Source organism: Lontra canadensis, unplaced genomic scaffold (genome assembly GCF_010015895.1).
Source record: "Lontra canadensis isolate GAN:19392208 unplaced genomic scaffold, GSC_riverotter_1.0 scaffold24, whole genome shotgun sequence".
Lineage (NCBI taxonomy): Eukaryota > Metazoa > Chordata > Mammalia > Carnivora > Mustelidae > Lontra > Lontra canadensis.
Window position 1 is genome coordinate 9,974,106 of NW_022631018.1, and position 24,490 is coordinate 9,998,595.

A 24,490-nucleotide genomic window follows, 5' to 3' on the forward strand; every position below is an offset into this window, starting at 1 on the left:
CATATTGGCATCTGGGTCCTGGAATAGCAACCATGTTCTCAGTCTGGCTAGGGATGCTGACCCTAGCTGCGGAAGGAGACAAAGGAAGGGAAGAAAGAGACGGAGCAAGGGGAGGGAGGGCAGCCGGTGGAAGGGTCTCTTGGTAATTTCCCTACCATGGATTTAGAGCTTCCGCAACAAAAGGCTCGTTGGAAAGCTGCTACCGATGCTGCAATGGGCGGGAGAGGTAGAGATGGGGAGCGCTCGAAACCCAGCGAGCTGTTCTGGCACCTGGGGAGCGGGGGTAGTTGATTCAAAAGGAGACAGCTGCAGCAGGCAGCAACGCTCGCCCCTCCTCTGCCACACACCATGATAGCCCACAGTGGAGATAAGCTGCTGGATAGGGCTTCCATCTGCAGCACAGGGACGGCGAGTGGCAACATCAGGATGGCTGTCGCTTTTCTGCTTTCTGGGTGCCAAGATTTACCAGAGCCAGGAAGGCCAGCTAAATGGTGAGGGCAAGGTCCAGACCGGCAGTCTGGAGGAGAGCCTGCCCATCCAGAGAGGACGGTTGGCGTGTTTTGATCGCAGGAGCAGGGGACAGGCAAAAGGACACCCTGTGCCCCACCGTGGCTTTCGATGGTGAGGTGAGACCAGCCTGAGCGAGGCTTTAGGTCCTGCTGGCATCGTATGAGACAACGGTACGGCCCAGGAGGGGTGGGTTGAACGGAGTTAAGTGTGTAGGGTTTGAGGTAAGAGGCGAGAGAAGAAGCGGGCGGCCGTTCGTCTTTCTCAAAATACCAAGTTCTGTGCAGCATCGCCTCTCCCCACATCGTGTTTGCCAAGAGTTGCTTGGGGCCTTACGCTCGAAAGGCAGGTTTTAGCAGCGAGAGAATGAGAGACAGACAATAAGGTGGAAAGAGCCCCGGCCCTTGCAGTCAGAAGATTTGGGGAAAGAGCCCCAAAGGTCATTTACCGACAGGAGAGCTGATTCTCTCCGGGGCGGGGTGGCCTCTCTGTTCACCAGCTACCACCCCCCCAACCAGAACCACCTCGGTGTGCCTCCCGGAGTCATGAGTGGGAGTATGGGGGCAGGGGTGGGCGTTAGTCGGACCGTCCGCCTACCACTGGATGGTCCTGAAGCCCCTGGAGGCTGAGCGTGGGCACTGCAACAGGCGGGCAGGGAGGTCCCACCTACTGAAAATGAAGTTTTCTAAACATTCTGCACGTGCTCGGGGGAGGCCAAGTATCTCTTTGCTGAAAAGAAACTTTAGGAATGATCTCAACGAACGATCTTGTACCTTAGAGCCTTAAAGTGAAGAGTACGAAGACAGTGGATCACCCCACATCCCCCTCTTCCCCACACGTGCACAAACTTAACCTTCAGGGAACATCCAGGCCCTTTCACTTCACCCCTGTGAAGCCTGGTGCCCACTTTCAAAAGGCAAAACTGAGTCCACCGAGGAAGCACCCCAGCTGGGTCCCTCAATTCTGAAGAGAACACTCGTTATTCTCTCTACTGATAATGTTCTGCCACACTTCACAATCCGACGGAAACATTCTGGTGTCTTTCCCAGACTCGGTTTAGCATTTTTACATTCTGGTTTGGGACAATGCAGGGACTAAATACTAAATTTTCACCATGGCTGTTTTATGAAAGAATAAACCAACGGTATACAACAAATAATGAAAAGAATTGTAATTAGAGTTTGGTGTTTACTCTATGTCAAAAAGGAATTTGAGATAACAGAGCTCTCTCTATAAGGGGTAGGTTATTTGAATCTAGAGAACCAAGACAGAATTGGTGAGTCTCTGTACGTGCTTCTCCTCTTACCCCCTTTTTCCTTATGCAACTGGCCATTCCCCTTGCCATTTCCCTTCCTCCATGTCCTCACTTCTGGTGATTCCCACTGATGCAAGGCCTCCCTGGCTCAGCCACCTGGGAAATATTCTAAGTGTTGGGAAATGTCTTCAAACTCAAAACACATTATCATAAGGAGGGCTGCATATGATCACATAAGGCGGAGGCAACAAGCTTCTGTTAAACTAAGCCAGTGGTTCTCAAATTTAATCTCCTGCATCAGAATCACCTGGAAGAACTTGTTAATAAAACAGATTGCTGTGCAGGGGGTGGGGGGGGGGACCAGAGTTCTGACTCAGTAGATTTGGGAAAGGGCCTGAGAATTGGCATTTCTAGCAAGTTCCCAGGTGATGCTCACGTTCCGGGTCTGGGGATCACTTTCTCTTTCATTTTGCTGAAACTTTTTCATTTGGAAATAATTTCAAACTTAAAAGTTGCAAGAAGTGTAAAACTCACCCTATTCCCCTGACCCAGACTGGGACCAGTTTTTTTGAGAACCCCTGGGCTAAGCTAAAGATGTGTCCGAGGTCTGGGACAGAGAGCAAGCACCTGGCAGAGAGCAAGAGTGGAACACGGTTCAAGTAGGAAGCAAACCAATCATTTAAAGGTGGGAAGGAGTGCCACAGAATGATAACAGAAAGTGAGCTGGGACCTGGGGAGTTTTAAGCTCTGCATAGTAAATACCATTATCAACCAATGGGGAGAATGTGTAAGCTCCCCTGGTTTGTCTCTCTGGAGATTCCTTGGGGGTGATTTTTAAAAACAACAAATCCATAATCTCCCGGTATAAACTGGCTTCAAGAAAAAAGGAAAGCAATTATTTGATAGGGAAACTCTATACACAAGAGACACGAACAAGAAGACAATTATGTATCCCCTCCTTTGTTTCCTACCACCTTAAGTCAGGACTTCAGCTCTGGCCTGAATTTCTGCAACGACTCCTAACTGAGCTCTCTGCCTCTAACCATTCCCCAGTTTATTCTCCATTCGTACCCTAAAATCATCTTTTCAACGGCAGCCTGCAATAGGGTCAGCTAAGAACCTTCACTAGTTCCCTACAACCCAGAGAACAAAATCCAAATGTCTCAGCATGGCATTTAATCTGACCCCAACCTACCATTCAGATTGATGTACCCACAAACCCCAAACAACATGCACAGCTTTACACTTCCCTATCTCCATGTTCTTTGTGCACAACTGTATGTGTGGTTTTTGCTGTTTTGTTTTTGGTTCCCCTGGAATTCTTCTTCCTTCTCCTCAAACAAAATCTTTTTTTTTTTTTTTTTAAATCTTCATGTTTAAAAATACTATTCAAACTTCAGGCTACTGTTCCAATACAAGAAGCTTCCCTGCAGTTCCTCAGATCTCTCCTCTGTGTGCTCACCATACTCTTATTTGTTCCCTAGAACGCTCACAACAACCTGCCCTACTTGTTATTTATGCTTTCTTTCTCCTGGGTTTTACAAGGTCCTTGAAGATGGGCACCATGTCTTTTGTTCAGTGACCAGAGAAGTCCAGAACACGGAAGAATGGTAGATGAAGAGAGAAAAAGGAAGAAATGAGCAAACAGTAGGAGGGCATGGTGAGGGGGAAAACTCAGTTCTAAAGTTTTCTTAGTCATTTAGAATCTTTTTGCTGAAGACAGAGTCTTCAAATATTTAACACATTTTCTCTCCAGGACAATCCCAAGAGACTGAGTGAGTATGAGTTTTCTTTTGTTTTACCAACCCTACACCCCCTTTTCTTCTTGTTTTCTGTCACTCTTGACTCAGTTGCATGTATACCTCCCACGTGAAAAGGGCATCATCATCCTGCCATCATTACCACTGAAACAGACTTGAACCTCTTTACATTTGTCAAATCCCCTTTGACATCTGCCTTTTCTGGTGGCTCGGTCAAACTCTTGCCTTGTGGATTAACTTTAGGAGGAATCTGATCAACATGACCAGAAGGGTTACCTTTCTGACATGAAATTTCTTTTGGGTTCACAAGAACAGGATAGCAGCAACTCTTCCGTGTGACCAAAAGCTGGCTCATTTGTCACTCCTCCTTACAACATTCAGTGGGAGGTACTTCCGCCCAAAAGAAATCACAGTCGCTCTTTGCAGACACTCAGGGCCTGCCTCTTCCTCTACCACCAGCCATACCAGCTTGTCTTCAGCAAGGAGAAAGAGATAGAACAGACTCTGATAAGCCTGTCATTTAATCCTTTTCCAAAAAGGCAGTTCGGGATCTCTCTTCCTGGACGAGTAGGAGTTGCTTCAGTTTGGGCCTACCTCTTCCTGGAAGCAGATCACAGAACTGCCCTTTAAATCTAGCTCAACAAAGCAGGCTCGCTATTGCTCCAGACAACCGGGCCAGCATACCTGACAAGTGCGTGTTCCATTCCCGCAGACCACCTCCTTCAAGTTACTCTCTCTCTTTCACCTCCACAAATGTTCTCTGCCTCTTTCCCCCTGAGGTGAGATATCTGGATCCAGGGAAGAAGTCATGTGATTGGGACCAAAAAATACCCAGCCATACCATCTGACTCTATGCCACCACTATTCTAACTCTTCCCAGAGAGGAAGCTTATTCTCCAGCTTCCTATGTACTGTCCTTGAGAAAGTGAATGATAGCGAGTCCCCAAAACCTGGAATATTCTGATTCCCATTCCCCCGCCGCTATTATGTTTACAACTTTATTTAGAAAGAACTGACTTCACAGCTTTTGCCATTTAGAACACTTCAGCATAAGGACTTAATATGAAATCCTTAAACTGAGGGGAGGAGACATCAAATACTCCAAAGTCCAAATTACCTAGACTGGTAGAGGTTAATGTTCTGCATTAAATAGGAACAGAAAGTATCAATTTTGTACTCTGATTATGCCTGCCAAAGAACTGAGTCCAAAAAAAAAACAAAAAAACCCCACATAACATATGATAGATGAGGGCAAGAGGGTAGAAATACCACCACAGTTGTTGAGAAAGGTCTAAGAAGTGAGCAAATGTAGGTGTGTCCTAACCTCCTTTCACCTCTCTGTGCTTCTCTCTGGACCTTCAACTCTCCTTTTCCAGTGTAGAGCTGCCTGAGAAATAACCTTTTAATATTTCATTCTATTTATAATTTTTATAGCCACATAACCACTGAGGGCTATGCTGCTGAGTGGGTACATGGCAGCAACCAAAGTATCTGGTATTACTAGAAAACAAATTATAAGAAAACAGTTAAGTACCAATTTAAGATTTTCACTAACCTTGTCTTCCTACGATGCTAGTTTATCACATTTCAGTTCACTCTGAAAAACAGAAAGTCCATCATACGCTGTGGAGCTTAGAACTAACCCACTACTTCATTCTGTAGGGGAGGGAGTGAGTCTAGAATATTGTTATTTGATAAAGTAAAGTGCTGGTTACTCACAGAGCTAGGACCAGGACCCCACTCTACGGCTTTCATTTTCCACCATCCTCAGAAAAAGAGCTTGAAATACCCGGCTTCACCATGCAGAGCTTTAGTTATACCAGAGGTTAAACCAACTACTCTCCAGAAGAAGAATGATCCAGCTTATGCCTTGGCCTTTGCAACAGAGCATTCCCTAAGTGAGTCCAAAGAAGATGCTGTAAGGGGTCCCTTGCACAAGTCAAGAGCCAGTACAGTCAGATTTCTCTCTGCTTGGACTCATAAATATGGGCAACCAAATTCAACAAAAATCATGTAGAGGGTCCTCACATAAGTGTTTTTGGCCACAGCATAAGTATTGTTTATAAATTTTATGTTCTTCAGTATATGCATCATAGGAAAGCAAAACCCGATCATGGTTCACAATGACTGAAATAAGACAGGATAGAAAAAACTTGAGGGTCAAAATACAGTAGAATTTGTAGTTGTTCTAAAATGTTTAAAAGGCAAGTTTAAGTTATCAAGAGTTCAGTTATTGTAACAAGTAAGTTGAAAAGTTCTATGTCTCAGAAAGTCTTAACTCACATAATGGTTAAATTGGTAAAATAATGGCATTCTTCGGTGCCCGGACTTAGTTGGTTAAGTGACTGCCTTCAGCTCCAGTCACGATGGAGTCCCACATTGGGCTCCACCTGCTCTTTGGGGAGACTGCTTCTCCCTCTCCCTCTGCCTGCCACTCCCCCTGCTTGTGCTCTCTCTGTCAAATAAGTAAATAAAATCTTTAAAATAAAAAAAAATAAAAATAAAATGGTTTTTTTTTTTTTTTTTTTTACTCTTAGGGAGCTTAACTCTGTTTCCGTAAAACAGAAATGATTGACTTTCATATCCTTTCTTACGATAGGTGGCATTATACCATGTTACTGACCACCTGGTGTAAAAGCTGTCTTACAAAGAGCACCATAAAATAATAGTCAATGACATTGGCGATTTCATATAAAAATATAAAAATCAAATGAGAGTAGGGACTTGAACAGATGTTTATATATCCATGTTCATAACAGCCAAAAGGTAGGAAACACTCAAATGTCCTATGACAGATGAATGGCTAAACAAAATGTGGTCTCTACATACAGGGCAAATAGTATTCAGCTTTTTAAAAAGGAATGAAATTCTGATATATGCTCTAATATGGATGAACCTTGAAAACATTATGCCAAGTGAAATAAGCCAGATACAAAAAGACAAACATTATAGGGTTCCACTTACATGACAGACCTAGAAGAGTGAAATTCAAAGAGACAGAAAGTAGAAGAGTAGTTACTAGGGGCTGGGAGGAAGAGGAATGGGAAGTTACTGTTTAATGGGTGCAGATCTGTTTGGGATAACGAAAAGGTGATGGCCGGATCAAAATGGGAATGTACTTAATGCCACTAAACTGTAAACTTAAAAGTGTTTAAAATGGTCAATTTTATGTTACGTGTGTTTTATTTCACTAAAAAAATCAAATGAAAAATACAAAGTGGCAAGTTATGTTTGGGCCCACAGGCCATATGCTCAAAAAAATGAAAATTAAAAACAACAACAAAAAAGCAGGATCACCCAAAGCATTAGAAATACTAATATTTTAATATACATCATCAAATAAAAACAGACTTGGTTTCACCACCCCCAAAGCCGTATCTTACGTGTTTCTTACGATAATAATTCATGTCCATCATGATTATGGATGATGTATTTACATTAAGTTCCAACCACACAGAGAGAGAGAGAGGGAACTGAAGCAATGGAACTGTCAACACATGGTCACAGCAGCCATCTGTCGACATTACTGTCCTGAATCCAAGGAACCAAAATCACGTGGCAGGGCTGGGAGCTTCACCTTAGCTGGGAAGTCCTACTTTCATGTCAGAGGGCACTTCTGGAAGGAAGCTCTGCCATGGCTAGCTCTAAGTACTTGCAGATTTCCTACTGGTCCCACACAGGAAGTCATTCTTTGGTCTCACCTGCACAAGTTCCTGTTATGAGGCCAGGGGGGCTGGTGAGCTGAAACCCAGTTCCAGGGAGTGATGTCATCTTGATCGCGCTTTGATCCTGGTGACCTGCTCGCCATCCTGGTGTTGTTGCAGTCCTTCATCTGACGTTCAGGTTATAAGGGAACCAGAAGGAAAAGGGGGAGGTAGGAAAACAGAAAAAGAAAAAAATGCTTGCACATTTCCTTTGTTTCACTAAAGCACTTTCTGCTTCCATTTACTTCGGTGGGAGGACCCGGCTGACGGCAGATGGAAGCTGTAGAGATGCTCTTGGAGAAGGAATGGGATCCCACACAGAGCTCAAAAACTCAAAGGATTAAAATATATGGAAGACCTTCATTATTTCTGATGGCTCCTAACTCCGAAAAACTGACTTATTCTTTCTCCTTTGGATAAAGTTTTAAAAACAGACAGTAATGCTTCAAAAACATTTTTAAGCTGTTATAAACGAGGCACAAATGCAGGAGCTATCTTAGCAACATACAGAAATAACAAATACAAATGTTGGGAGAGGTGTAAAACTCGTATTCTTTCTACATCATGTCACGTAGATTAGGTCGTCAGACCTGGAAATCCCACCACTAAGTAATAAAATAGGATTGCCATTCACTTCTATTTAGATGAGATCCTTTGGTCCTTATTATACCAAACCTAAAACCTAAAATGAAGTTAAGCATAAGAAGCAGCAGAAATTGCTAAAATTCCAAGAGGAAAGAAGGAGAGGCCTTCCTAAAACAAAGCAAAACAAAAAACTTAAGCCATTAAATGAAAGAGAGATTTCAATTTTTATCACGTTTATTTTATAATCATGATTTCTTAGTCCTTATTAAGTTGATACAATTTGGGGAAATAAATACTCCCTTCCCTTTTTGTTGCAAATGTACTAGCAGAGGAAGGGGCAACAGATATGAGAGAAAAGGCAACAGGTGTAGGGAACAGAAAGATGAAGTTGAAGAGAGACAGTGAGTGTTTATATGAACCCTTCCATAGTATCAACCAACAAAGCATATGAAGTTGGCAAGGTGAGTGTTTTCTTCTCGGTGGGCTTCTGAAAGGATGAAACAATATGGAAGCACATTGAGCATACCCTAATTATAAAGTATCATGGTACATGTTTTCTATCAGGCATGATGTATATATTCTTTTTTTCTCACTTTTTAAGCTCCACAGATGACACTATTCATGAAGCACTTTTAGTGTATTATTCAGCAAATATTAATTATGATCCTATAAGCCAATCTTGCTTAGCAGAAAGCTACTATTAGCTGCCACGTAAAGGTCCTCCTTTCAAGTAACACCTACATGTACACTTGGAGCTTTCAGAGGAAGTTCTTGAAGGGCATTCCTTCTTCGGTTGGGTTTACAACTCATCTGCAACACTAAATGCAGATAAAGATCACACCTTGTCTAAAGGCTTGTACGTAAATGCCCCTTGCAAGTGTAGCCAATATCCTGTCCTGAAAATAACGGTAAAGAAAGTGTTCTCTTTCAGCCTTTTTTCGTCCATTTCCTCTAAAGGTCTTTATCCCAAGGTCTCGGTGCTCCATCGGCGTGTGCGAGGCAGGGCAGCCTCTGTGCTGGGGACGCCTGTCACAGAGAAGGTCGGAATGAACGCAGAGAACCCTGTCTTATGCTCATCTCATCAGTTCTGCCCAATCCACAGGGGTAAAAAATGGATGAGATTTGATATCTTCAACACCAGCAACTCCAGCACCAAGACGCTCCACAGGGTTGAACTGCAAGAGCTACGAAGGAAGGATGTAGTGAGTGACAGGAATCCAAGTGGTGAATCAAAGGAAAACAAAAATATATGAAAGGAAAGAACTGCTCGAGTCAACCCTAGTGACAATGGACTTGACGAACAGCCAACTCGTGAGATTGCCACGGAAGGGAGCTATGCCTAACACCACTGTAGCTGTGGGATGGTGGGGGATATCTGAGATGGCTTTTCAACGGATCTGAAACACGACCTCGAGTAACTCACTTCGGTTCTCTCCAACTCATAGTATAACAGGACAGTTACACCTATCAATGTCCTATTCCAAAGCACATCGTGACATTAATTAGATACTGCGCCCAAATCTGAGACATCCAGTTACTCCTTCCACGGGCATGCTGAAGTAATGCGTCTCGAGATGTTCATGCATCCTCAAATTTTGTTTTAACAGCTTTACTGAGGGATAATTTCTACAGCATAAAATTCATCTGCTGTAAGTATACGATTCAGTGATTCTTAGTAAGTGTAACAAGTTGTGGAACCATCACACAATCCAGTTTCAGAATACTTTAATCACCCTAAAAAGTCTCCTCATGCTGTCTGCGTTAATTCTGACTTCCATCGCCAGCCCTAGGCAAACACCGATCTGCTTTTAGTCTTTATAAATGTGACCTTCCTGGGTATTTCATGTAAATGGACTCATAAAAGATGTTTGCCTTTTGCAGTTGCCTTCTTTCACTTAGCATAATGTTTTTCAGATTCACTCATGTTGTAGCAGGTACCAACAGCTTGTTACCTTTTACTTCTGAATAGTATTCCATTTTTCGGAGAGAACATATTTTGTTAATCTGCACCAGTCAATAGGCATGTAGTCTTTCCAGACTGAGGCCATAATGAGCAATACTATTAACATTCACATTTATGTCTTTGTGTAAACATATGTCTTCATTTCTCTCAAGGATATTCCTAGGAGCAAACTGCTGGGTCATGTGGCAAATTTATGTTTAGCTTTTTAAGAAACTGCCAAACCTTTCTAAAACAGCTGCACCATTTTACATTCCCACCAGCAATGTATGCGAGTTCCAGTTTAGAAAAATTCACAAATACCTGATACTGTCTATCTTGATTAAAGCCCTTTTGGTGGGTATTACCGGTATCTTATTATGATTTGAATTTGTATTCCCTAGTGAGTAATGATGGTGAGCATCCTTCCATGGCCAAGCCATTCATAGGGCTTCCTTGGTGGATCATGCCCCCCCCCTTTTTTAATATTTTATTTATTTATTTGACAGAGAGAGATCACAAATAGGCAGAGAGGGGGAGGCTCCCTGATGAGCAGAGAGCCCCATGCGGGACTCTATCCCAGGACCCTGAAATATCATGACCTGAGCCGAAGGCAGAAACTTAACCCACCCAGGCACCCTCTTTGCCCATTTTATACTGAATTGTCTATTTATTGAGTTATACAAGTTCTTTTTTTTTTTTTTGTAAAGTCTTGATTTTAGGTAATCCCTACACCCAATGTGGGGCTCAAAATTACAACCCCAAGATCAACAATCGTATGCTCTACCAACCTAGCCCTGTAACAGTTCTCTACACATTCTGAAATCAAGTCCCTATTAGTTACATGATTTGAAATATTTTCTCCCACTCTGTGGCTTGTCTTTTCATTTTCTGATATCTTTTGAAGTATAAAAGTTTTTAATTTTAATGAAAGCCACATTATCAATTGTTTTCTTTTATGGATATTTTTGGTGTCATATCTAATAACTCTTTGCCTAACCCCTCAAGAAGATTTTCTCCTATGGTTTCTTCTACAATTTTTAGTTTTAGCTCCCATCTAAACAAGCCTAAGAGCTATTTTGAGTTAATTTTTGGATATGGTATGAAGTAAGGGTCTTAGTTCATTTTGGTTTTAGCATTTATTTGATTTTCCCAGCACCATTTGTTGAAAAGACTATTTTTTCACCACCAAATTCTCTCAGCACCTTTATTGAAAATCAACTGACCATAAATATAAGGGTTTATTTCTGGATACTCAATTCTGTCCCATTGATCTATATGCCTACCTTCACTCTAATAACACAAGAATTTTCTAGTTTCCTAAGGTGTGGTAAGACTTTCATTTGAGACCTTCCTTCTTTTCTGATATAGTATAGGTATTTATAAGCCATAAATTTTCCTCAATAACTGACAGCTGCATCTGATAAATTTTTATATATTCTGTGTTTTCATTCCACTAAAAATACTTTCTAGCTTCTCCTGATACTTCTTCTTTGGCTAATAGGTTACATAGAAATGTGCTGTTTAATTTCCAAGTATTTGTGGACTCACCAGATCTCTTTCTGATTTCTAATTAAACTGTTGCGATCAGACTATGTTGTATGATTTTAATCCACCTTTAATACTGAAGCTTGTTGTGTGGTGATCTATCTTGGAGAATGTTCTACATACATGTGATGAGAATGTATTCTGCCATCATTGTTCCATATATGTCAGAGATGTTAGATAATGTTGTTGAAGTCTTCTCAGTATCCTTGCTGATTTTCTATCATTTATCGGGAACAGGGTATTGAAGCTTCCATTTATTATTATCAGATTGCCTATTTTCCCTTCAATTCAGTCATAGTTTGCTTCATATGTATAGAGGCTGTTATTAGAGCATATATATTAATTGTTCTATCTTTCTATGTACTGATCATTTGTCACAATGAAGTATCTTAGTTTCTAGGAAGTCTTTTGTCTTCACATCTGTTTTGTCAGGAATTTAATGCAGCCCACTTCAGCTCTCTTAGGGTTACTGTCTGCATGATTTCCCTTTTCCCATTTTTTCCTTTCAACTTATTTGTGTCGTTGAATTTAAGGTGTATCTCTTGTATACAAGATAACTGAACCTTACTTTTTATCCAGTTTAATAATAATATTTAATAAAATTCATTTTTGCATATTTAGACATCCATATTGAATTGTAATTATTGATCTGGTGGGTTTAAATTTGCCATTTTGCTATTTGTTTTCTACATCTACTGACTTTTTTGTTCCTCTTTTATGGCTTTCTTTTGTATCAATACTTTTTACTGTACTATTTCAGTTCCTCTATTAATTTTCTTTTACTATTTTTTTTTTTTTAGTGGTTGCTGTAAGGATTATAATATGCATCTTACTTTATCATAATCTACAGGGCACCTGGGTAGCTCAGTCAGTTGAGCATCTGACTCTTGATTTCGACTCAGGTCATGATCTCGGGGTTATAGGATCAAGCCCCACGTTGGGCTCTGCACTGGGCATGAAGCCTATTTGGGATTCTTTCTCTCCCACTCTTCTTTTGCCCCTCCCCCACTTTCTCTAAAAAAAATTAAAATTTATCACAATCTACTTCAGATTAAGACTAACTTAATTCCAGTGAAATGCAGAAATTCTGCTCTACTATAGCTCCATTCCTTCTGCCTTTTGTCTGTTATTGTCATATATGTAATATATTACATTTGTATATTATAAACTCAACAGCATGTTATAATTAGTTTCATATAATCTTAGGTCTTTTAGAAGAAGTTGAGAAGAAAAATGAGAAAAAGTAGTCTTTTTCATTGTCTTTCTCACTGACTCATATTTTACTGTTACAGTCTTCTTCACTTCCTCCTACAGATTCAATTTACTATGTGGTGTCATTACTTCCTTTCAGCCTGAAGGACTTCCTGCATTGTTTCTTGCAAGGCAAGTCTAGCAAAGAATTCTGTCTTTATTCAGGTATTTCTTTATTTCATCTTCATTTTTGAAGGATGACTTTGCTGGATATAGAATTCTTAATTGATTAACTTCCTTTTGGCACTCTGAATATGTCATCTCACTGTCTTCTGTCTTCTACTGGTATTATTATCATTTATCATTATTATTGAGTATATAATTGACATACAATGTTATATTAGTTTCAGGTGTACAACATATTGATGCAACAATCTGTACTTCACTCAGTGCTTACCACAGTAGGTGTAATCACCGTTTGTCACCATACAGTGTTATTATAATATTATTGACTACATTCCCTACCTAGTACTTTTAATCTCCATGACTTACTTATTTTATAGCTGGAAGTGTACACTGTCTTCCATTGTTTTTGATGAGAAGTCAGACACTAAGGTTTCCTTGTATAAAGTGAGTGGTTTTTCTTTTGCTGCTTTCAAGATTTTCCTCTTTGTTTTTGTCTTGAAACAACATAACTAGGTGTATTTTCCTAATTAAAGTCCATTGAGCTTCTTGGATGCCTATCAACATTTTTCATCACATTTAGAGTGTTTTCAGCCATTACTTTTTCAAATACTTTTGCTCCCCCTTCCTCTCTTTCCTTTCCTTCTGGGACTCCCTGGTACATCTGATATTATCATACAGGTTTCTGTAGCCCTGTTCACTTTTCTTTTTTCTGGTCTTTTTTTTCCCTCAGATTTGATCATTTCTATCATTCTATCTTCAAGTTCATTGATTCTTCCCTAATTTATCTCAAATTTGCTATTGAGATGCTCTAATGAATTCTTCCCCCTACTGAATTTCAATTATTAAAACAATAATTATTATTATTATTGTATTTTTCAACTTGAGAATTCCTTTTGGTTCTTTTTAAAAAATATAATTTGTATCTCCTTATTGAGAATTTCTATTTGCTGATTCATTGTTGTACTTTCTTTTAATTCTTTAAACATGGTTTCCTTTAGTTCTTTGAACATATTTACAATAACCACTTTGAAGTCTATTTCATTCAACCTGGGGACATTCAGAGTCAATTTCTACTGACTGCTTTTTTTCCCTGCGTATGAGTCACATTTTTTTGTTTCTGTGTATATCATATATTTGCTGAAGATGGGACATTTTGGATGACATATTCTAGCAACTCTAGAGCCCAACTTTGTTCCCCAAGAAGACTACTATCATTGCTGTTGGCTGGTTTGTTGTTTGGTAACTTATTTCAGCTAGATCTATAAATCTGCTCCTCCCATCTCTTTGTAACAAGCAGCTGTTGCTATCTCTGTTCATCCTTGTTTCCTTGTTTTTGTTTTTGAGCTCACTTCCTAGGATCACCCTGTGTGTGCATAGCTTAGTGGCCAATGTGTGATTGAAAGGTGGGTACATTAAACCTCAGCCCCTAAAGCTTCTGTCCTCTATCCATGCGTAGGAGAACACATTAAAATTTTAGGCCACTTACAAATCTCCCCTGGTTTTTTGCTTTCAGCTGGGATCCTTCCCTGCTCCTATACACAGGCATGCAACCTCAGGGTTGGTCCTCATGGCCTCCTTCAATCTGGAAGGAACTTAACACCTGACCAAGCAGAGAAAGGAGAATGGAAGCAGCCCAGGCAAAACTGCCACAGAGTCCCACTCTTCCTTAGGTTTGGCTGTTTTTCAAGTATAAACACTTTTCAGGTTGTTGTATCCCTCTGATCAATTTCCAGAGCACTGAGATGGTTGTTTTCGCCAATTCTGTCCAATGTTATAACTTCCTTTCTCAAGAGAGAATGTGCCAACTTCCTCATATGGCTATAGCCATTCAAATTTGAGAATATTCCTATAGTAAACAGAAATATTTAAATGATTTCTTTATATTAATGTTTCTATGTATTCAACCAAAACTTGTTTCTTCTTTTTACCTTTATTTCTATTTTTTTGTTCATTTATAATTCATTAATTCAATTATTTGTATGAAAAATATCAATTGATTTCCTATTATATGCCAGTCCACTACTTTTTTAGACCTTTTCAACCTCTATCATCAGCAGTTGCCTCACCCTTACATCAGCAGCCCTAGAATGCAACACATCCTTCATCAAATTACTATATATTATGAACCTTCAGCACTGCCCTTCAATAACGATATAAAACATTTATGCGATACTCACTGTGTGCCAGGCATTATTCTAAGTACTTAACATAGTTTAATTGATGTAATTCACAACAACTTTATACTAATAGCTACTATTCTATTCTCTCTCTAGACGAGAAAACAGAGACTCAGAGAAATTAAGTAACTTATTTAAGATCATACAAGTAGTAAGTAGCAAAGACAAGATGTGAATTTAGCACTGTGGCTCCAGAATCCATGCTCTTCAACATAACATTAGACTGCTTCATGAGTATGTAATTTTTTGCAAATGTCAAGACTCTACTACTTCACTTTCATATTACCAAATACACAAGAGGGGGGAAGCACATACTTCAAAAGACTGTACTCAATCCTCTCACTTGAAATTACTGTATCTAGCATTCAAAATGACTATTGTTTATTAAAGCTAACTGCTCAAAGAATTTTAATATTAGGTATTGCTAAAAGGTGTTAAGTGAAAAGCCGCTATTATAAAACAAACATTAAGAGTAGCCCAAATGGATCACAACCATTTTCAAAATCTGACAACTCATATCTAACCACCTGAAATATGGGAGGCATCAAACAATTTAATATAAATTTAAAATATCAAATATTGGTATGAATTAAATATAACTATAGCATATTTTTAATATTTTAACAAACATATGAACGTGGAAAAGTTCTTTCTTCTTTGTTACAATTGGCTTCTCTACTCCTATTCCTTCCAAAACATGACCTCATTAAGAAATTCCAATAAAGATTCCTATCTTGGACTTTGACTAAAGTCAACTCAATTAGTTCATGGACTTTGCTACAAATCCGTAAATATATATCTAGAGGCAAAAGTATAATTGTCTTACCCATGATGATCTTGTTTATCCTGCCATTTTAAATGCTATACCAGGCCTCAAGAGAGACCACACAAAGATTCTGTGGCTTAAGCAAATGTGTCAGCCAGTGACAGAACCAAAACAGTCACTGCCAACCTCTGTTCTCCTGAAAAATACTCAGGTAATAAAGCTGAGCAATGAAGACACGAAAATTTGTTTTGAAGGTTTTTTTTCTCATATAGTATTTTTCAACTAACAAAACAACTGTGTCACAGTTAACTAAATGTACACTGTGAAGTACAGATATACGTGCTCTGAGGAGCTGTAAGCCTCTTTCTTTGAATTGCATTTAAAATATAACTATGTCTACTTTAGCATACATATAGCTGAGATGACTGAACCACGGGTACAAGGGATTATGAAATCTGGGAAGAAAGCAAGGAGCTGAAAGACCAAAGAGGGGGAAATCTCCCCAAAACAGAATAATTATTTCCATATAAATCATTTTGTGATTTTTTTTTAAATGACCCCATGACCTGTGAGGTAGTGGAAGAGGAAAGTCAAAATGACAAATTGCTAATCATGCCAAGAGACCCCTTTTCCCTTTCCTGATGATGTTTCCTCAACATGAGTGGTAGTTTCCTTAGGCAGCCCAATGACAGAATGCTGATTTACTACATAATATACATATCTGTATCAGAGGATTTAACATACCTTCAGCCAAGATTCCTTTATACATGATTTCTAATAAAGACAGGAGCAGCAGACCTTTATAAATTATGTAGGGAATTCTATTCTCAATATTATATAATAAGGACTTTAAGGAGGGAAACAAACAAACAAAAAGCATTTGCTAGCTTTCCTCAAATTATTTACCAAAAAAATACTTGGAATTTATCTTGTTGTGCCACAACAAATAAGATGAAATTAAATGAGTAGCTGTCCTTTTTTCCCCTTAGAATGAAACACGTTCTATATCTTTGCATTACCTCTTAATCCTTTTGCAAAGTGCTCAAGGGTATTCCCATCTCAGTATTTCCAACCTGGTTATGTTTCTTTATGTTCTACATTTTCTGGGAAAATTTAATCTTCCTAAAGCACAACTCTAATCCTTTCATTCTTCTGCACAAAAACTCCAAACATCTATTTTTTTTTTTTTTTTTTTTTTTTTTTTTACTGAACTAAGTATGATCACTCTTTCCTGGTGACTGATAACAGAACCCCGTAAGAGAACTCCGACTTACCTTTCCACACCCGTCTACTACTATTATTCATTCCTATATTCATCCCTCCACTCCAGATAAACTAAACTTTTGATTTCCTAATTTGAGTCTTTGGGACTCCTTCCCTCATTGAAGCTGTTCATTCTGCCACATTATTCCCCCCACATCCCACCCTGTCATGCCAAAGTTCTAGGGCTCCACAAAAATAACATCCACTCCACAAAAACTTTCCTAATACTATCACTGCACCAACTAGAACCCCTCCTTATCTTGACTTGCCAGAGTAGTTTTTAAGCCTCTGACGTCTTTGATCCAATCCATCTATTATACAGTTAGGCGCATGGCTTACAGCACTATGTCTTACACATATTCGTGCATGTATTTGTTGAATGAAACCCAAATCACTCTTCAAGAGAATACTAGGTAATTCTCTTCTTAGTAATATGTTCTCCTCTCCCCCTTTGTCTTTTTTTTTTTTAATTTTGTTTTTTTTCTGATTAAAAAAAATTCAGGTTTCTTCAAACAAAAATATCAGTTCTTGATCTTTTTTCAAATAACCCTTCCCTTTACATTTCTCATAAAATTATAAGGATCCTAGGCCTGACAATTCTTGCTGATTTGCTGTGAGCCTATCATACCCCAATGCTGATAACCCTCAGTATACTCACCAAAACTCACTATTCAAAACTAGAGGAGCATTTTAAATGTGAGGAATCTATTTAAGAAGCTCACTGGAGTTCCAAGCCCACCTCTGGGATACTGAACTTTAATTAGCAATAGTCTCTTTCTTTAAAGCCACCGAAAATGCAATGACATCAATACATCAGTGCCCAAGTTCCAACGATGGATGAAGCCAGGAGTAATCTAACTCGACAAGGTTTTCTAAGACCACTTTTCTCCAAAGCAACCTGAGTAACCTATTCCCAAGTTTTTGAATAGTAATTAGAGATTGAAAATATCCAGCCAAAAAAACAAAAAAAAAGAAAAAAAAAGCCATCACACATGGTTACAAAATCTAAGAGCAGAAATAGAGCCGCTCCAGACAAGCTAAAAACAATACTTAAATCTCACACCTTCACAAATATATGAAATTGACTAAACGTTTGCCTGGATTTTGGGGTTGGGGGGGAGACTTAAACACCAATAAGCTTTAACTGTTCTCTCTGACCCCATTAATACTTAAATAACAGCAGAAGCTTAACTATACACAGTATCAGTTCTGAATTAGTAATGAATCTTTCTTGCCCCAAATTAATTTCTTTAAGGTTTTGTAACTATGGACTCCGCTAAATTGCATGACTGATATACTTGGCGAGTAGGTCAATTAAGTTACCTGTTGTATGAGTGAGCGAGCCTCTTCAGAGACACATTCTGGCATGTTCAAAGTAGTGTGAGTATTTATTCCTGCTGGATGGCACTCAACCAGAGTCTGAAATAATCAATCAGGTACATTTCTTATCCCAAATAACATCATTTGCTGTTCTATCACAAGATTTATGGACGGCAAGTACAGAAAGCTCAAAACCATCTTAACTAGAGGTACAATAATCAACACAGTGTCTCTCTCCTAAGCAGTTCAGGCCAAGGGCAACGAGAGTATAGGACTTCGAACTGAAATGAAGGCAATCATCAAAATCACACCAGAAGCTTCTGCTGCTGGCCCTTTCCCCTTAGTTATACAGGGAATGGCTCATAATAAAAAACCTTGTATTACACACAGAAATTTAAAAAGGGACTTGGTATCTCTGAATTTTTTAATGTTCTTAAAAACCTTCTAAGTTTAGAACTTATATATTTATAGCACTTCATGATTTAGTTGTACGTGTAAGTGATCTGTTAATAAACCACAACAATCTTAAGAGTTCAGTAGTACCTACATATTCAAGGTAGATGACTACTTACAAAAGTAGGACTGTTCATTTCCTCTGTTATCTTCCCAGGAGGCAATGTGCACAATACTATAGAGTCTATTAACCTCAAACATCCTACTTAAAAGTTATTGATCAGAAAGAGTATAAATTCTGTCCTTAAGCTAGAACAAATAGGAAAAATTTATAGTATTGAGAAAAAAGGCAATGCTATCTTTTATATCTACATTAATTTTCTAAAATGAGAATTCCTCCCTGCTTCCCAGCAAGATGTTTAAAACATCCAGAGAATTCTAATACATCCTTACATGAACATTACAGATTTAATGCTGTTAAAACTGAATCACAGAAAATGAAGAGAAAGAATGTTTAGTAATATGTCTATGTACTAACGTTATGACATAACAGAATTTTATTATTCAACGTAATATATTTTTTTTAAACATCTGGAATCTAGATAAACTTGCCTTTTTCTGTCTTTTTTTTTTTTTTTTAAAAATCAAAGGTTTTCCTATTTAGTCCCTGATCTAAAAACTAAAGGCAAAGGCTAAATGTTCTCAATTTGAAATCAAGGTAGCATCTGGGTAAACTTATTAAATGTCCAGGTCACTGCTTACCTTGCCAGTGAGAAGTTCAAAGAGGACAGCACCCAAACTCCACCAATCACAGGCTTCTGTTTCTTCTGTGATTGCTCCAACCTCTAAACATACCAAAAAAGGTTGATATTAAAATTCCAAAGGTCAATTCAACTTTCAAAATTAACATGTATTAGCAAGGTGACCTTTTTAATGCTGAGAGAGCATATACTAAATACTCCTGGGCTTTCAAAATTCCTGAAAGTTACTTATCCCCTTTGGTCACCTACTGTGGTTGCATTTTTTTTTTTTATGCAGTCATATATTAAACTGAGACATTTGTTCTTTAGTTGATAGAGGGACACCTTCAAGAAGCTACACTTAAAAGTTCTATGAATCTACTAGATCAGCATTTTGCTTAATTTTTCAAATTCAAGAAAGTACAGCCAATGCTACCTTGGGTCATTTTTTGTTTTAGAAATAAAGACTCTAGGTTCAAAAGGAACTTCAAAAATTATTTTAACCAGTAATTATCCTTTTAATTACAAATTAGAAGCCAGAGAAGTGAAATGCCTTGTCCAATGTCATACAATAAATCAGCAGCAGAACTAAAACCTCTCTCCTATATAATTGTTTTCAACTAAAGGAGGAGCATGTGAAATGCAAATTTACCCATTTTGATATTTAGAAGTACAGATATGTTGTTTTAAGCCCTAACTGAAACTACTGGCTAAGATAAGAGTGTTTAGAGTATCTACAAATTACAGTCTTATCTGCCTTAGCCCCTATCTTTCACCAGCCTGAGTTCCCGAAATGCAATATGAGTTTTCAGGTGTCATTTTCCAGGTTTCTCCGCAAATCAGCAACACTCCTCATTTTACCAGTTCTGAGGCTTTTAGCCCCTACATCTGTTTGATGCTTTCCTGTCCTTCCCTAACGGCATTCGATTAGTCGCTAAGCCTGTCAACGTCGAATACTTCACTTCCATTTGGCTGACACCACACACTCAATATTTGGGTGAAGGATAACCCACAACTCATACAAATAAAGCTCAAAAGTTCTGAAGGGGTTAGGTCAGAAATTGGAAATAACTGAAGTGGTGCTCATGTGCCCAGCCTTTTAACCAATACTTCGTACAAGTACTGCATAGAAGAACCATAAAACTCAGAAATGAGCTTGAGGTTTAAGCCTTGGAGCAAAGGTCAGATGGACCAGAAAAAGAAAACAGAGACCTTCCTATGGAAATACTGAAATTCCTCCTACTCGGTATTATCTTCCAGATCCTGGCACCTACCCTCTTCTGGAACTCAAGTGGCCTATGAAGAAGTGCTTCTCTCCACACCAGCCCCTACCCAGTCTTTCTTCCCAGAATGTGCTCAGGGCCAAATCACAACCTCCATTCTCTAACGAGCTGCTCTCAACCAGGTGGTAAAAAGAAAACATAGATTTTAACCACTCAAACTACTGTGTGAATGACTAAAAGTCTCCTAAGCCTGTTGATGTCATGTGCATTTATAAAGAAGCAGCTTGTAAACTGAGACCTAACAATGGAGATTTAATTATATATACATTGTAAATGTATCTGTGTGTGTGTGTGTATGTGTATGTATGTATGCATACACACACACATCAGTATGATGGAATATTACTACATAAGCATTTTAAGTGATATATAAAGTTTAAGTAGGTAAGTAAATGGATATACTAAATTAAAAACGGCATAAAACAAGAGAATTCTAATTTTAGAAGTATGTATTTTTAAAAAAGACCGGTGGGAAAAGATGACAAAATATTTTAGTGATTTGCTCTGAGGGGATATATGTTTATTTCCATCCCTATACTTAGGAACCTACATGCATAGCTAAGCAGTGCGTTTTTTGTTTTTTTTTTTTAGATTTTGTTTATTTATTTGACAGAGATCACAAGTAGGCAGAGAGGCAGGCAGAGAGAGAGGGGGAAGCAGGCTCCCTGCTGAGCAGAGAGCCCGATGCGGGGCTCAATCCCAGGACCCTGAGATCATGACCTGAGCCGAAGGCAGAGGCTTTAACCCACTGAGCCACCCAGGCGCCCCTAAGCGGTGTGTTTTAAACAGATCACAAGAAAACATGAAAACATCCGGGTGTGCTGGAGTAGGAAGGTGAAGCTATGCTGGCCAATCCTCCCTAAGAGTCTGCCTCCATCCTTTCTCCGCAGCATAAATGTATTACATATGAGAAAGCGCAGCACAGACTGGAAATCAGGAGGCCTGGGTGAAGGGCCCTGAGGAATCCACTTGATCTCATGTATAATGGAAGGTTGCAAAAGGGTTACATCCGAGGGCCTCTTGGTTAACTTTAGCTCTAACTTTTATGATTTTGATACTCAAGGATTTCCTAAAATAGTGACTCTCTTGAAGGACAACTCTTTGGGAGCTCTCAAAGTACTTATGCTGCCCTTCCCAGGTTCAAATTCACTGCCCCCACCACCTTCTTGACCTCCCCGTAGAGAGGCACTGTCACCTTCAAAAATGTGCTCTAAAAACTTTGGGAAGGGTCTAAGTTCTTAGAAGGTTCAAAAAAGTTAAAAAACTGACCATAGTCCCGTAATCAAATATAACTTCTTGAACCTTTCCGTCCAGTCTAAAGCAAGCAATGGATCACATCATTTCCCTGTTCAAAATTCTGAAATGGCTTCTCACTGAGCATTAAATAACATTTAAATGCCTGGCTTATTTGGGCATGTGTATATTCAGGTCTCAACCCATCTTATTCATTCAACCAACATACATAAGCAGCACAAACTGGGCACCATGCTAGTCCCTGTTCCTCCACAGAACTCCATTACCTGGCCACACCGCTAAATTATGTGAAACCAAGTTCAAGTTTTCCCGCTAGCATAGCTAATGGTTTTTTTTTTAATAACTTTTTGCTAAAGAATTTGTTATTCTATTTTCTTTAATCATATAGTAATACGTATATACTTCTTGGTTTTATGAAGGAGGTATCAGCTTACAGCTTAAGACCCAAAATGACTGACCAGCATGAAGTCTCACTCTCCACGTACGACAGCTGCTCTGCTCACAGAAGGCACGCATTGCGATGACAGTTGCAACAGTAAGTCAGAGCTAACATTTATTGAGAGCTTACTCTATGTCAAGAACTATTTAACATTTTACATGAATTATTTAAAAATTTCCAAGCAACCTTATGGAGAACCTACTTAGGTAGGATGCCTTTGGAGGGGAAAGAATATCGTGTTTGTGCACCCAAGAAAGAGGAACATCTGACCCATCAGCCCAAAGAAAATTGTGAAAAGTAATTAGATGGTTTTATAGGGTCTAAAAACATGCCCTGAGGAGCTCTAGACTAGAGCCACACTCACGAGTTTCCTATTAGATTTGAGCAGAGGGCTGCTGAGAGAAGTCTATGTAATACAATCAGTGGCTAACATAATCTATAAAGGCACCGTTTTACTCAGCAAAAGATCCAAGGTGTCATCATGGGTGCAGCCCAGCCCATCCAAGGCTACATGTTATGCCCATTCTCCAGTATTCACTGCTGGGAATGTGCACGGGGTGAGCACGGGGTGAAGTTTATCACTATGGCCCCTGGGTGGGGCGGGGAGGGGGGTGATAGCTGGGTGGTCCTTGAAGCTACCAGATAAGCACAGTCCATCTTCCTGGGCATCAAAGATTTTCATATTTGTGAGAGGGAGTGGGACAATGTTTTGCTAGCAAAGAAAACTCAGATCTATTACGGGCCAGAATACACAATTTGCCTAGATTTACAAGATAAAAAGACTTCTGAGAAACTTCAGGATGACATTTCACTTGTTCCCTAGGGTACCCATTTCGTATCACCTCGACACCCCTACACCTCTGCTTGGGTAGAAAAGTCTGAGGCACTTCATGAGACAGACAACGTGTACTCTGTCACTGGTTTCTGTGAATTGGCTCAACAAAAGAATCCAAGGAACAGGTTCATGGTTTTATGCTGCTCTGAAAGCCCTCACAATCTTCTTCCAGAGTCCTTAACAGGTAGATAATGACCAACATACTGCTTCGAATGTGGATGGGCCCCAATGGGAGGGAAGCAACCCAGGCAGTAGCAAGAGGACCAAGTAGGCCCTACAGCCAATGATGTCCCCTTCCGCCCGTGGCTTGCTCTCTGCTCCAGGAAGCACCAACCAGCATCCAACATCACTGTGGGGTTTTCCTCTAGCACTTCTGACTTCAGTCTACTTCTGGTGCTCCTCATTTCTCTTTCTGTCTTTCCTTGATCTTCCCCTCATCTTTTTTTCCACTGACAGCCAGCTTCTTTTCTTCTCCCCTGACTTTCTCTTTCTTCCCTCCTCTTGGATGTCACTTGCTTACACTTTCTGATGGTACTCAGGCTGAAAGGGACCGCTGATCCTAATCTAAGAAAAACTGCTTCTGAAAGTACGAAGGTGCCTAGGCTGAATGCCATCTTTATTCTGATTGGGCCGATAAAGAAGGAGAACAACTCTGAAAAGGTAATTTTTTTTTTTTTTAACGGAAATCTGGGAAAAAGACACTAAACAAGTTTTGGAGCCATCCTCTTAGAATGCAGCTTGAAGCTTTTGAAAATGACTTTATATTAAGCAGGGATTCCTTAATTAATGTGAAACTGACATCATGACCAACTGACCTTGATTTTCACAGATGACTCAAAAATACAACAAAGAGTTTGTATTTAGGTAAGACAGAAAGAGGAACTTCTTAATGGCTAGGAGATTTAAATGTTACAACTGGAGTAAGTACTTGTGGAATTTCTTCTTTAGGATTTTCAAACAGAATTTCCTTTTTCTTTTAATAATCAGAATGAAGGATTTGGGCTGTCTTTTTAACACTGTTTAAGGACTAATCATTCTTACATTAAAAAGTAATGATATGGGGCACCTGGGTGGCTCAGTTGATTATGCGTCTGACTCCGTCTCGGCTCAGGTCTTGCTCACAACCAAGCCCCACACTGGGCTCTGCACTAGGCTTGGAGCTTACTTAAAAAACAGATAATACTCTGAACTACCAACAAGAAGTCCGAGGCTGTATGACTGCCAAAACAACTGTTTAAAACTGCTTTACTTACAAAACCTATACAAAAATTTGACGCGTAAACCAAGAGTACTGATTTATATATAAAGCAACAAGACAACTACCACACGTATATGTATCTAATGT

The 24,490-nt window shown here is 39.3% G+C and overlaps 1 protein-coding gene across 10 annotated transcripts in view; it reads right to left on the minus strand.

Annotated features, from left to right (window-relative positions):
* Positions 1–6,700: 6,700 nt before the first annotated feature.
* The window catches only part of RPS6KC1 (ribosomal protein S6 kinase C1), a 178,037-nt gene continuing 160,247 nt past the window's right edge, over positions 6,701–24,490 (minus strand). For 2 of the 10 annotated variants that reach the window (XM_032862752.1, XM_032862755.1), the window contains 3 exons: positions 19,357–19,439; positions 18,205–18,300; positions 6,701–7,354 (listed from right to left, as the gene is read on the minus strand). In XM_032862752.1, the coding sequence (XP_032718643.1) occupies positions 7,220–7,354; positions 18,205–18,300; positions 19,357–19,439 (314 nt within the window). In that variant the 3' untranslated portion in view covers positions 6,701–7,219. Of the gene's footprint in view, positions 7,355–8,027; positions 8,996–18,204; positions 18,301–19,356; positions 19,440–24,490 lie in introns of those variants that run through there. The other 8 variants (XM_032862754.1, XM_032862756.1, XM_032862753.1 and 5 more) reach the window with 5 other exon arrangements.